General features: G+C 34.8%; 1 protein-coding gene across 1 annotated transcript in view; it reads right to left on the bottom strand.

Annotated features, from left to right (window-relative positions):
- The window catches only part of LOC114349326 (ATP-binding cassette sub-family C member 4-like), a 148,472-nt gene that overhangs the window by 7,148 nt on the left and 126,902 nt on the right, over positions 1–14,422 (bottom strand). The window contains exons 14-15 of the mRNA XM_050648982.1: positions 12,307–12,537; positions 3,051–3,349 (exon numbers count right to left, since the gene is read on the bottom strand). Of these exons, the coding sequence (XP_050504939.1) occupies positions 3,051–3,349; positions 12,307–12,537 (530 nt within the window). The remainder of the gene's footprint in view (positions 1–3,050; positions 3,350–12,306; positions 12,538–14,422) is intronic.

The following is a 14,422-nucleotide window of genomic DNA, read 5'->3' as shown; positions in this document are numbered from 1 at the left end:
TATTGATTTTGACTTTATTTTTATATTTATGCAATTTTGGATGCAATTTATGCACTTTACAGTGCAATTATGCATTTCCACCCATTTTTGAATAGTAGACTTTTTTCCTGACGTCATCCTGAACATAATGCAAAAAACTGCAGGTCTCTAGGTGCTGTATTTAAAAATTTATTTATTCGGATGTTTTTAGTGCTAAATGCCCTGGTCTAAGATTCAGTTATGTACGACTTTTAATAGCACTTTTACTGCGTGGCTTATGAGGTTTATCTCAGACGCAACAATCGTGGCAGTGTTGTGGGTTTGGCTCTTTCGGTAGTGGGATGAATATTGATTCTATCCACTCTTGGGGCATGTTTCCTGTATCATAAATTCGATTGAATTAAATGACAAATATTTCGTTATTTTCTTCCCACTGATTTATGGATTAAAATGGTTATTATAAATTTAAAACGATTATTATTACAAATCTACGAGAAGAGCAGTTTATTAGCTATCTAATATTATACACACAGGATTGGCCACTCAAAAGAGTCCTCCCTGATATTTGGCCTCCCTGATATAAGAGCCCTCCCTGATATAAGAGCCCTCCCTGATATATCGAGAGAAATCAGAAAACAGTGCCGCAAAGATAAAGCTGATTACATCTCTCAAATATGCAGAGAGATAGAGGAACATGGCTGTCGAAATGAACCGAGGGACTTATTCCAGAAGATCAAACTCCTTACCAGAGAATTTAAACCTCAAACGTGGTCTGTAATAGATAAGGAAGGTAATTTAAAGACCGATACTGATGAAATATTGGAAACATGGCGAAACTACTGTGGCGAGCTATATAAAAATAATAAAAAATTTTTGACAACGGCACCCGATTTGGGCGTCGAAACGTTAATAAAATTATTTTTTTCATTTTAATTGTGGTTTATTTCCCATATAAATAATTAATCATAAAAAATGCCACAAGGAAATAGCTTCAGAACAATATTAAAAATAACGAGGTATCAGCAGAAAATCAGTGGCCTTCTGACTACCCTAGAGAACCTACTGACTTACTCGCTGAAGTCAAAGATGCAATTAAATCACTAAAGAGAAATAAATCCCCAGGCATTGATTCAATACCATGTGAAATACTACAGTTACTAGGTGACAAAGGATTACATATCATCCATTCTATCTATGTCGCTGTTTGGAATTCAGGTAAATGGCCATCTGATTGGTGTACCTCAATTTATATCCCACTACACAAAAAAGGAACTACTACCAGATGTGAAAACTACCGCACACTTTCACTAATAACACATGCTAGTAAAATATTATTGCATATCATCAAAAACAGATTAAAAACCTATCTACATTACCAAATACCTCAGGAACAAGGGGGTTTGTAAAGGGTAAAGGTACAAGGGAACAAATCCTGAACCTCAGACAACTCATTGAAAAGTCTAGAGAATTTCAAGTAGCTATGATTATATGCTTCGTTGACTACCAAAAGGCATTTGATTGTGTAAGCTGGATAAATCTGTGGTCAATTTTAATAGAAATGGGCGCACCAATGCACCTGGTGACACTTATTAAAAATCTGTACCAGTCTAATATAGCGACAGTACGACTAGATCAGAAGTTCTCAAACCAATTCAAGAAAGAGAGAGGTGTTAGACAAGAATGCGTGTTGTCACCTGACTTATTTAACATTTATGGTGAACATGTCATGAGGATGGTTTTAGAAGGATGGGCCGGTGGAGTAACAGTAGCTGGTAGAAAAATCTCCAATTTAAGATTTGCTGATGACACTACACTTATATTGTCCTTTTCATGATCATTTTTCAGTGCGTAACAAATGATAGGAAAAAGGGTAAGTCCGTGATAATACACATTTATGACATTTATTCTAACATGACATTTTAGTTAAATCTGACAGTTGTCACATTTTATTTTCAATTTGGAATAAAAACAAATCAAATGTGTTTCTTGCATTTATTAAATGGTATTTTCTTTGATTTGTATAGTCTTATAAATTATACAGATTATATTTGTAATATTATTATCTAATTAAAAAAAAATATTTTTTTATTATGGCGCCATCTATCGACAACTAGAATAACTAGAATAAAAATGTCACCGACGAAATGTAATCACCGACGTGCCTTTTTTTCTGTCACATACAATTTAATGCGTTAGAAAGAAATCGAAAAACTGTGACGCACTGAAAGATGATCATGAGAAATACTGTAGCAGCAAATGAGCAAGAAATGTTTGATCTTCTGCGAAAAGTTGAGTACGAAAGCAATAAAGTTGGTCTGAAAATCAATAAAGCTAAGACAAAAATAATGGTGGTCGACAGATTTGACACTATTCAACTGACTAACATATTACAAGAATACCAGATAGTAAACACCTTTGTCTATGTCGGGTCTAGTATAACTAACGATGGTAACTGTGAAGCAGAAGTTCGGAGACGTATTGGTATGGCAAAAAATGCGATAAGTCGCCTAACTAAACTTTGGAAAGACAGATCTCTCTCTCAAAATATCAAGATGAGACTGGTTAATGCCCTTGTATTCTCAATATTTCTATACGGAGCAGAGACTTTGGACTATTCGCGCATGCGAGCGCCAAAAAATTGATGCCTTTGAGATGTGGTACTGGAGAAGAATGCTGCGCATACCTTGGACAGCTCATAGGACAAACGTTTCCATTCTAAACTAACTCAATATTAAAAAAAGGCTGTCCACAATATGTCTGCAACCAATTCTGCAATTCTTTGGTCACGTGGTTCTCAGAGGTGACGACAGTTTGGAGAGATTAATTGTTTCTGGAAACGTTCCGGGAAGAAGATCAAGAGGACGATCACCAACTAGATGGTCTGACCAAATAAAGCATTCAGCTGGAAACTCATTCTGCGAAGCTCTTAGAGCAGCTGAAGATAGAGACCAATGGAGAAACATTGTTAGGAATATTGGAATAAATCACGATCCTCAGTAATGGGGAAACGACAGGAGAGAGAGAGATTGGATTTTGTGAAAATTCTGAAAGAAATAATAATTTTTATTTACCTTCTCCTTTGGTTGAATTTTTAGATCAAGATGCTTTAAAACCAATGGTCCACCTTCAAAGTATTTTAAACAAGTATCTTTAAAAGTGATTTGTCCCTTCTGGGGCCAGTCTTTGGCTGGTTTCTGAGGTACGAACGGTTGTGGTTCTTTTTCCAAATTTTTGTATTCCAGTACTCTTTCTACGCTCGTAAGTTGATTAGATACCTCGGCAGATTGGCGCATACCAAATTGTAGATACTTTGTTAGTGCTGTTGCTTGAGTAATGGCTAGACCTACTTGACCTCCCTTCAGATTAAAGGCTGCAAAGATGGTAAACATTAAAAATATATTTCATAAAAAAATTTCTAATCCTTATATATCTTATGTCACTTGCGATATGTTGTGAACTCACATTTGACATTATAGTCTAAGAGCTGGGAGCGGATTTTGTGCGTGATAAGTAATATGGAAAAACTATATGGGGATATGTTGAATTAGTTGTGTACATGACTTTCACCAACGGCCGGAAATCAGAGTGGGGGCCGAGGGTAGTTATAAGGGGTCAAAATCGCGGTTTTTATAATTTTTTTTATGACGCTCATGATCGAGATGCACCAAAATTTGTTAATAAGTAGGTCATGACATACCTAAGTAAAATCTCTATAGGCGCAACGCTGCGTGGCCGACAAAGGGGTGGGGGTAGGGGTGAATATAAAAAATACAAGGGGCTTTTTGCGACGTTCGTGATTGAGATAGTGCACCAAAATTTGGGTATAAGTAGACCATGACATAAGTAAGTAAAATCCCCAGAGCCGGAAACCAGAGTGGGGGAGGAAGGTAGTTATAAGGGGTCAAAGTCCCGTTTTTTATTATTTTTTTTTGTGACGCTCATGATCGAGATGAGTGCACCAAAATTTGGGAATAAGTAGGTCATGACGTAACTAAGTAAAATCTCCAGGAGTAGAACGCTGCGTGGCCGACAAAGGGGTGGGACAGGGGTGAATATAAAAAAAATGTAAGGGGTAAAGTTGTACTTAAATGCATTAAATTAATTATTTGGCGACTACATATCATTTAATAATTTATACGCTTCCAAATTACGAGCATTTAGATCAGTAAATTGCAATTTATTTTGTATAGTGCAGTCACTGAAGGTAAAAATCAACGATTACCTTCAATTTCGGTGAACCTTCATCGATTTTCACGAAAATTGGTCAGTGGTTAGAGGATATCTCAAGAAACAAAAGTGACATGGAACCACCTTGCGCCTTTACCCTGAGGGTGGATACCGCCCCTTCTCGGGGGTGAAAATTATTTTATAAAAAATAACTGCACAAATCAATAAAAGAACAAATTAAAAACAAAATTTATTATATAAAGTTATTAAAATAATCAAGTATATTCAAATGGGAAATAAGCCACAATTTTACCTAAAAATGATTTTATTAACGTTTCGACGCCCAAGTCGGGTGTCGTTGTCAAAATACAAAATAATACTAAATAAATAAAAATGTTGTTGCTTAGTAAAAAATTCTTCTAATAATTTATTTAATCTGACTCATTTATATCGGCAATTCAGACACGTATTATACATTTTAAAGTAGACGACTTTAAAATGATATTGCCAATATTGATGAGTTGCGTTCCTGGGACGACTTTACTAAAAGATAGTTCATTCGATTACATGAAATCAATCCCAACTCAAGAATATCTGCCACAAAAAATCATAGCATGTAATCTGTCTTTAAAAAGACAACCAAATGCAACGGTGGCACTGAAATTCTCGCGTTAGAGATTCCATAGTAAAGCACGAGGGAAAACCAGGAAAAACCTCGTGATACTATCCCGACATCGTAAGTATTTGGGTTTACATTTAGTTTACTCTCAAAACTAATACCAAATTCTGACTTGATATTTTAAATTTTAAATAATACTAAAATACTAAATATGTACTAACTCGATATGTTACTGATTTACTAATTGTGGTATTTTCTTTCTATTGACTTCCTCCTTTAATATGAGTAACCACATCCTACTGCATTCTACCGAGGAATTTGCGACACAATTGGTTTCATTTAGCATAATTAGAGCCGCTTCTTTGATTTTTCTCTTTTTACTATCTGCTTCTTTTAGGACTATACTTGAATCTCTAAAAAGAGAAAAAATCATAATTATGCTAAATGAAACCAATTGTGTCGCAAATTCCTCGGTAGAATGCAGTAGGATGTGGTTACCCATATCAAAGGAGGAAGTCAATAGAAAGAAAATACCACAATTAGTAAATCAGTAACATATCCAGTTAGTACATATTTAGTATTTTAGTATTATTTAAAATTTAAAATATCAAGTCAGAATTTGGTATTAGTTTTGAGAGTAAACTAAATGTAAACCCAAATACTTACGATGCCGGGATAGTATCACGAGGTTTTTCCTGGTTTTCCCTCGTGCTTTACTATGGAATCTCTAACGCGAGAATTTCAGTGCCACCGTTGCATTTGGTTGTCTTTTTAAAGACAGATTACATGCTATGATTTTTTGTGGCAGATATTCTTGAGTTGGGATTGATTTCATGTAATCGAATGAACTACCTTTTAGTAAAGTCGTCCCAGGAACGCAACTCATCAATATTGGCAATATCATTTTAAAGTCGTCTACTTTAAAATGTATAATACGTGTCTGAATTGCCGATATAAATGAGTCAGATTAAATAAATTATTAGAAGAATTTTTTACTAAGCAACAACATTTTTATTTATTTAGTATTATTTTGTATTTTGACAACGACACCCGACTTGGGCGTCGAAACGTTAATAAAATCATTTTTAGGTAAAATTGTGGCTTATTTCCCATTTGAATATACTTGATTATAAAAATGCCACAAGAAAATAGCTTCAGAACAACATTATTAAAATAAGTCAATACATTTTAAGTTATTAAAGATCAAAGATTTTAATTATTCGTGAAAAAAAAATGCATGTTTTGAAGCGGTTTTTCGTAAATCACTGAAAAACTAAGTTTTTACAAAAAATTTAATAGTAGTTTAATTCGTATAGCTTATATTCTAAGAATAAACTCTTAAATCCTTTCGATTATAGAGCTACAATCCCTTCGCAAGAAAACCATCCCATATTCCCGGCTTAAGAGAGAGTTGTACTTAAAATAATTTAAATTAATTATTTGGCGACTACATTTTCTTTCTATAGTGCAGTCACTGAAGGTAAAAATCAACTATGACCTTTGATTTCGGTAAATCTCCATTCATTTTCACGAATTGACAATAACAACTTGCGGTTTTAGCCTGGGGTATATATCACCCCTTCTCGGGGGTGAAAATTACTTTATTAAAAATAACCCCACAAATCGAGCGAGGGACAAATTGTAAGCAAAATTTGTTATATAATATTATTAATAAATCAATACTTTTTGAGTTATTAAAGATCAAATATTTTAATTTTTGTGAAAGAAAATGCATGCTTTAAAGCGATTTTTTATAAATAACGCAAAAACTGTAAGTTTTTACATCACTAAAATTGAAGCTAATAAAAATATATAATAAATTGCTTACTTGAAAAACCCTTTAATGTTAATTTAAAGTAAGTTATTGGTAATTAAATGTATATTTTTTTCTGCGACTGTTCAAATCTAAGGATTCAAGCTTAAATAACGGGAAAGAGAAGCATTTTATAACACATAGGTACTAAATACTTGTCAAAGTACTTAGAAATACCTATCCAAAATGAGCTCCAGAAAAAGTTGATAGCATCAAAATCCGCTCACCAATTTTCGTGAAAATGAATGGAGATTTACCGAAATTGAAGGTCATAGTTGATTTTTACTTCAGTGACTGCACTATAGAAAGAAACTGGCAATTCAATAATTGAGATGCGTATATTTTGCGAGCTCATAAATTATTAAACGATATCTAGTCGCCAAATAATTAATTTAAATTATTTTAAGTACAACTCTCTCTTAAGCCGGGAATATGGGATGGTTTTCTTGCGAAGGGGTTGTAGATCAATAATCAAAAGCAGCGTGATTTAAGAGTTTATTCTTAGAATATAAGCTATACGAATTAAACTACTATTAACTTTTTTGTAAAAACTTACAGAGTTTTTTAGTGATTTACGAAAAACCGCTTCAAAACATGCATTTTTTTTTCACGAATAATTAAAATTTTTGATCTTTAATAACTTAAAAAGTATTGACTTATTTTAATAACTTTATATAATAAATTTTGCTTATAATTTGTTCTTTTATAGATTTGTGCAGTTATTTTTTATAAAATAATTTTCACCCCCGAGAAGGGGCGGTATCCACCCTCAGGGTAAAGGCGCAAGGTGGTTCCATGTCACCTTTGTTTCTTGAGGTATCCTCTAACCACTGACCAATTTTCGTGAAAATCGATGAAGGTTCACCGAAATTGAAGGTAATCGTTGATTTTTACCTTCAGTGACTGCACTATACAAAATAAATTGCAATTTACTGATCTAAATGCTCGTAATTTGGAAGCGTGTAAATTATTAAATGATATGTAGTCGCTAAATAATTAATTTAATGCATTTAAGTACAACTTTCTCTTAAGCCGGGAAGATAGGGTGGTTTTCTTGCGAAGGGGTTGTAGCTCAATAATCGAAATTCACGTGATTTAATAGTTTATCCTTAGAGTATATAAGCTATAGGAATTATATCCGCAATACGATATATTTTAAGTTTTCTCAGCATTTTTCTCTTAAGTTAAATCAATTAAAGGGTTGTTTGGGGGTGAAGGGGATGAGCCCAAAAATCGAAACTATATAATTTCAAGAGCTCATAAATAGCTCGTAATTCTGCCGCAAAAACCGATTCAATATTCCTATTTTTAAGTAGTGAGTCAGCCCCCCCCCACTATAGTATTAAATTCCTGCTCAGTGGAACGAGCTCAAAATTTTTAGTTTGCGGAATATGAAAGCTCATAAATCAGGGCTATTTGTTTTTTAATTTTTGCAAGTGGGGGGGGGGGCAGCTCAACACGGGTCGTTGGACCTTTTTTTTATTGCTTTGTAAATAATGTTTACCTTTTCGATGTTTCTGGAAATCAGTAGAAATTGTACGTAACTAATAAACAGACATTTTTAGAATTTTTAGTTTAGTCATAAAGGGTACCCCCCGTTAAGATAGGCAAAATGCCCTCACTCCCAGAATTCAATATATTTATTTTTTTTACGTTCTATGCAATTAAAAAATGAGATAACGCGGATTTTTAGGTCGCCACCCCCTTACCCCTCCCCCCACAGCCAAAAAGGTAGATTTTTAGATTTAATTTTTTTTAGTTGGGTTGCAATTGATTTCAAAATTTCAAAAAATTCACACATGTATCTGAGACTTTTACAAAACATGTCCATTTTTTATGGACCCGTAGATCGAGTTTACATAACCTCAAAAAATTTTTTTAACTTTTTTAAAGCTTATAACTTTTTCTTGGAGGGGGCTGCAGGTCCAGTTTTTTTTTGAATTTTGTGTATTTTATCAAAAGCTATCTCTCCGATTTTTTTCAGATTTTTCCGTTACCTGCGCCATCTTGAAAAATCCGGAAACTGTTTTTTTAGGGGGTTTTTGGGTATTTTCTCCATTTTATAGACTGCAACATAGATCAACTCAAGGTTTTGTTAATAGATTATGTAGAATTTGAAATAACTGAGTATTTTACGACTATCAAAAATTGGGCAAAATACCCCAAGCCCCCCAAAACAATGTTTTTTTTTAAGTTATATAAGGGTTTTTGTGGCTTAATGATATTTTTTGAGATCGATACAGCCTAAAAATTTTGAATTTTTTTCATTTTTTTACTTTATGTGATTAAAAAATAAGACTCATCGCATTTTTAACCCACCAACCCCTCCCCCTGCCCCCACAAAAACGTCATTTCTTTTATTTTTTTATTTAGTTAAAGTTTTGTAAGGGTTTTGTGGGTCTAATCATATTTTTTGAGGTCGATACAGCCTGAATATTTTTTTTATTTTTTTACGTTCGATGTGATTAAAAAATTATGACTCACCGCAATTTTAGCCCACTTCCCCTATTACCCCTCCCCACAGCCAAAAACGTAAATTTTTCGATTTTATTTTTTTAAGTTGGCTTGCAATTAAATCGAAAATGTTGTTCTAAAGCTATTTCTTTGTGGCATTTTTGTAATTAACTATTCTAAATGTAATGGGAAATAAGCCACAATTTAACTAAAAAATGATTTTATTTTCCATCTGTAATGCGTTAGAGAGAATTCGTTAATCTGTGACGCACTGAAAAAAGGGTTCGGGGCGATCTATATAAATAAGTCAGATTAAATTAAATTATTAGATATTTTTAAGATAAGATTTTTTACCAAGCTACATTTTTCTTTAATTTATTAATATTTTGTATTTTTGCAACGTGGTGGACGTCGAAACCTTAATAAAATCATTTTTTAGTTAAACTGTGGCTTATTTCCCATTTAGAATAGTTAATAATTATTAAATTATAAATTACAAAAAGTACATTTTAATATATCATACTTCTTGTAGTTTTGTGAATCAAAACATTTTGTCCTTTGTTCATTAGTTTGTATTTAGTAGGTACCCTAATATTACCTTACATTATACATAGATACTCTAATTGAATGAGGAAAGTATTACCAAAGAATATATAGCTCCGTATAGGTATATTCATAGAGTATTCGGAGAGTTATAATCGTTGGTATTACACTTAACAGTTCTAAATAAAGTCTTCATCGCTGTCTTCGTCTATTACAGGTATAACATCTGTATTGTCAAACAGTTTTGCAAGATATTCTGCTGGCATGATGATTTTTGTAGAATATCTTCCATGCCATAAATATTATACTATGGCAGCTACATGCGAACAACAGAACAGCCTATGGTTATGTTGCCGATTGCGCAACTCGCATCTACAAGATATATACAAGACATAGATATCTATCGTTTAATGTTTTCCAAACCATCTACATTTGGCTTATAATGCAAATAGTCCACGACGTATGCTTGTCCCCGTTAGGTAAATTATTCCGATTCGTTTTTTTGCACAAACTTACTCAAAAACAAGTCCTTTAAACAAATTCACCTGTACCGCGGTCGGAAAATTGTTTAAACAATTTTTTAAACGAATTCAAAAAATCAATTTTTTCACTTCGGACAAATCTGTTTTAGATTATCTGGATCAACCTGAACAAAAAAGGTCTCTTGTGATCTTGCTCCCAAGCTTGTGACCAAATCAAAGTTTAAAGCCCCCCCTACAAGAGCCTGAAGAAATTTTTGTCATTATTTTATTACTAACTATTAATTTTAATAATTAAAAATGAGCGCTAAGCACGTATTGAGGCGGTCGTCCGCGAGAGAGATGTACAATTCATTGGACGTTCTAAAAAATATCGATAAAACAACAGAAGGCCGCTACTATTGCAGATGTGCTAATCAAAGACTGTATCAGACGATTTGGAGTGCCTCTGGAGAATTGGAGATCCATAGTGATCAAGGAAGGAACTTTGAGAGCGATCTATTTCAGGGAATCTGTGATAGACTAGGCATGAAGAAGACAAGAACCACGGCCTATCACCCGCAATCAGATGGAATGGTGGAGCGTATGAATAAGACAGTCGGCAAGTATTTGACAAAGATGGTGTCCAATCATCAGCGAGACTGGGATTAATACCTTCCGTTCTTCGCAATGGCCTATAGATCTGCTGTTAATAAATCAATGGGACAAACACCAGAAAAAGTCCTATTTGGACGCGAGATGCGTCTACCCTGTGATTTAGAGTTTGGATGTTGACCTGGAGAAGATGTGGCTGGTGAGGATTATGTGAATGAATTGCGAAGAAGAATGGACGATATACACGAGTTGGTCCGTTCCCATCTTCAGATCGCTAGCGACCGAATGAAGAAACGATACGATACCCAAGCCGAGAAGAGATGTTTCAAGGAGAACGACAAAGTCTGGCTTTATAATCCAAAGAAGCGAACAGGTTGTTCTCCCAAGTTGCAGCAGTTCTGGGAAGGCCCGTACCTCATTGTCAAGAAAATTAATGACGTTATCTACCGAATAAGCAAGATTCCTAGGGGAAATCCGATGATAGTCCACCATAACCGGTTGGCGCCGTACGAGGGAGACCACGACGTAGATAAAGAAGTGGAAATAAACCAAGTTCGAGAAATACCTGACCTCAAGTTTGAGGAGTTCATGGGCGCCTACGGAGGTACCGGTAAAGCGAGACATGGTGTTACCACTGAAGAAAAGGGAGATCTACTCGCACTTCCCGATGACTATTCACTGGCCCATACCATCCCGGCCAGTATCAAAGACGCACGAGGGTTGGCATCCGCCTTTCGAAGGAAGTTTGGTCGAGTTGCAAAACTTCAATGCCAACTGCCAGCTCCTGACAAAGCATTGAAACTCCAAGATGCATCACGTTACCTATTCTATCTGGTAACAAAAGACACTGTCCATGACCAACCTACCTACCAAGATTGTATGGGATGCATTAATTCAATTGAGAGAGCACGTGTTGGAGCCCGACGTGCAAAAGTTAGCCATGCCAACGTTAGAATGCCGCCAATTAGACTGGAAAGCTATCCGAAATATGGTAGAAGAAATTTTCCAAGACAGCGAGGTCCAGGTATTCGTCTGTTGCAATCCTCATAGTTACTGGTGCGGAGCGAAGACCGTCCCTTGTCACTTTTATACAACTGGGAGTTGTAAAAGGGGGTCTAGTTGCAGATACCATCATCCAGTTCTAGTCCCGACAAGGTTCCAGGAGGAACCATCTTTTAAGGAGGGGGCAATGTGACGAATTTCTAACTGAGTTTGGCCCCACCCCTAGCAGTAAACAAACAACGGCGCCACGTCATTGACGAATAATTTCTCCGTTGAGCCAAAATATTCCAGATGATGGACGGAGACCTGTCTCAGACGTTCGAAATGTTCGATGGGGTATTCTCGAAGCAGAGCCGTATCTATATAAGCGGATGATTTTTAAGCAGAAGTTTGTTGTGAATTTGAATACGTCGGTCTACGTTGATATGTATTGTATTGGGCGCGGTATTTTTGAATTTGTAATTATATAGATAAATTAGTAGCTTTGGTGTAATAAATAAATTAGATATCATAGTTTGTAAAATAAAAGATATAAATTCAGGGTTTTTCATTTGTTTAGTTGTAAGTTATTAAAAATAAATAAAGTCAACTAAAATTAAACATTAGTGTCTAAAAGATCATAGAAAAGTCAAGTCAGTTTTGTAACAATAACTTACCCTCTCCAAATAGCAATAAACTAAAAGTCATTGCTGCAAAAAAGACAGAATAGAAACACTCCAAGTAAAATCCGAAAGCAGCACCGGAAACAAGAAACATGTACCATGCACCTGATTGATAATCTTGGTGATGATCAAACTCGTCCATAAGAGTACTTTGGGCTCCAAAAGCTCTTATGGTTGTCAAACCTTCAATGGTAGCTCTCAAATGTGTAAACACGGGGCTTCTCACTAAAATGCAATATAGATCAATTTTAGTATTTAGTATAGGTATCTAACAAAATGCTAAATATTTTTGGAATGCCAGATAGCACTTTAGTAGTCTGGAGAGATTATCGAAAAAAGGCCATTATTGGAAAAAGTTATTTACCAGATTTTCTATTGCTGGAATGGAATATTAATTTTAAGATTGTATATATTAATCATCATCATTCAACCCGGATCTATCCACTGCTGGATATAGGTCTCCCTCAGTCTTGTCCATGCATTTCTGTCCTGTGCTGTCTGCATCCAGTTTCTGTCGATCCGTTTGATGTCATCAGACCATCTGGTTGGCGGACGACTTCTACTTCGATATGCTTCTTGTCTTGGTCTCCAGTGTATTATTCGCTGTGTCCATCTGTTATCCGACATTCTAGCGATGTGTCCAGCCCAGTTCCACTTTAGGGTCATAATTCTTTCTATGGCATCCGTCACTCCTGTTCTCCGTCTTATCTCCCTGTTCGTAATTCGATCCCGACGAGAAATGCCTAACATTGAGCGTTCCATGGCTCTTTGGGTAACACAAATTTTATTTCTTACTTTCTTGGTTATTGTTAAAGTTTCTGCACCATAGGTAAGTACTGGCAACACACACTGATCAAAGATTTTGAGACACATAGGTAGTTCTGACTTAAGGACATAGCTCAGCTTTCCGAATGCCACCCAAGTGAGTCCTATGCGGCGGCTTAGTTCGCACGTTTGATTATCTCTTCCTATGCGTATCTCATGCCCTAAGTACTTATAAGAGGTGGTTTCTTCAATAGGCATGCCATTTACTGAAATCTTTTCGCTTAACACAAGATTTGTCATGATTTGAGTATTTGTATGGTTGATTTTTAATCCAACTTGTAAGGAGGCTAGGTATAGTTTCTCCAGTTGCGATACTGCATCATCGATGCTGTCAGCAAAAAGAACAATATCGTCAGCGAATCTCAAATGACTAAGTATTTCTCCGTTAATATTAATTCCTTTTTCACTCAGATTTAAACTCAGATTAAAAAACGATTGTTGGAAATGGAAAATTAAATTAAAAATGGAAAGCCTCCACTAAAATGGAAAACTTTACTTAACTTTTTTTGGTTTTAGGACCTACTCTTCACAACCCAATAGGTCCCCATAACGCTCGAGTGACTGAACAGTTAGCATATTTTGTTCCCCTACCATAGGTAGGTATAGTACCTTTAATACGAAAATCATAGTTTTTATGGTGTAAGTATCGTAATTACTCTGTTTATTATTGCTGCCGTAAATTTTTAATTAATAATTTAATTGTTGCTAAACTATTTGTTAGATTATTGCCGGCTTCCGGAAATATAATCTAATACAAAAAAGCTTTTATGTCACCAAGCTATTTAATTATTGATAAATTAATAATTAGTTCCCTAAAACTTTATTTGAAAATTAAAGATTTTGTTGAGAAAACCCGAAGTAAAATTCCGAGTAAAATTTTCATCGAAGGAAATCGGAAAAAATAGATACCTGTGTGCTGTGTGCAGAATTAAATTACGGTGAATTTTTATTTAGGTGTATTTGGTTAAGTTAAGATCTTCGGAGTTACAGAGCAATAATTAAAAAAAAAGACGATTTAGGAGCGCCAATTTTTTTATAAACAAAATAGACTTTATCTGGACTTTTCATACCGATATTTTTAATATATTATACATATTCTGGCCTGATTATCGGATAATAGGCCATTTTTGGGAAAAGTTATTTACCAGCAATTTTATTGCTGGAATCGAAGCTTATGTTTATGTATATTAATAATATAGGTATGCAAAGTCCGCAGATAGTGTGCTACTTTTTTTATAAACAAAATGGCGCCCGAAAATCGTGTTTTTTTCAATTATTGCTCTAT

This window comes from Diabrotica virgifera, chromosome 4 (genome assembly GCF_917563875.1).
Source record: "Diabrotica virgifera virgifera chromosome 4, PGI_DIABVI_V3a".
Taxonomy (NCBI): Eukaryota; Metazoa; Arthropoda; class Insecta; order Coleoptera; family Chrysomelidae; genus Diabrotica; species Diabrotica virgifera.
Note: the sequence above shows the minus strand (reverse complement) of the source record. Positions and strands in the feature narration are given on the sequence as shown.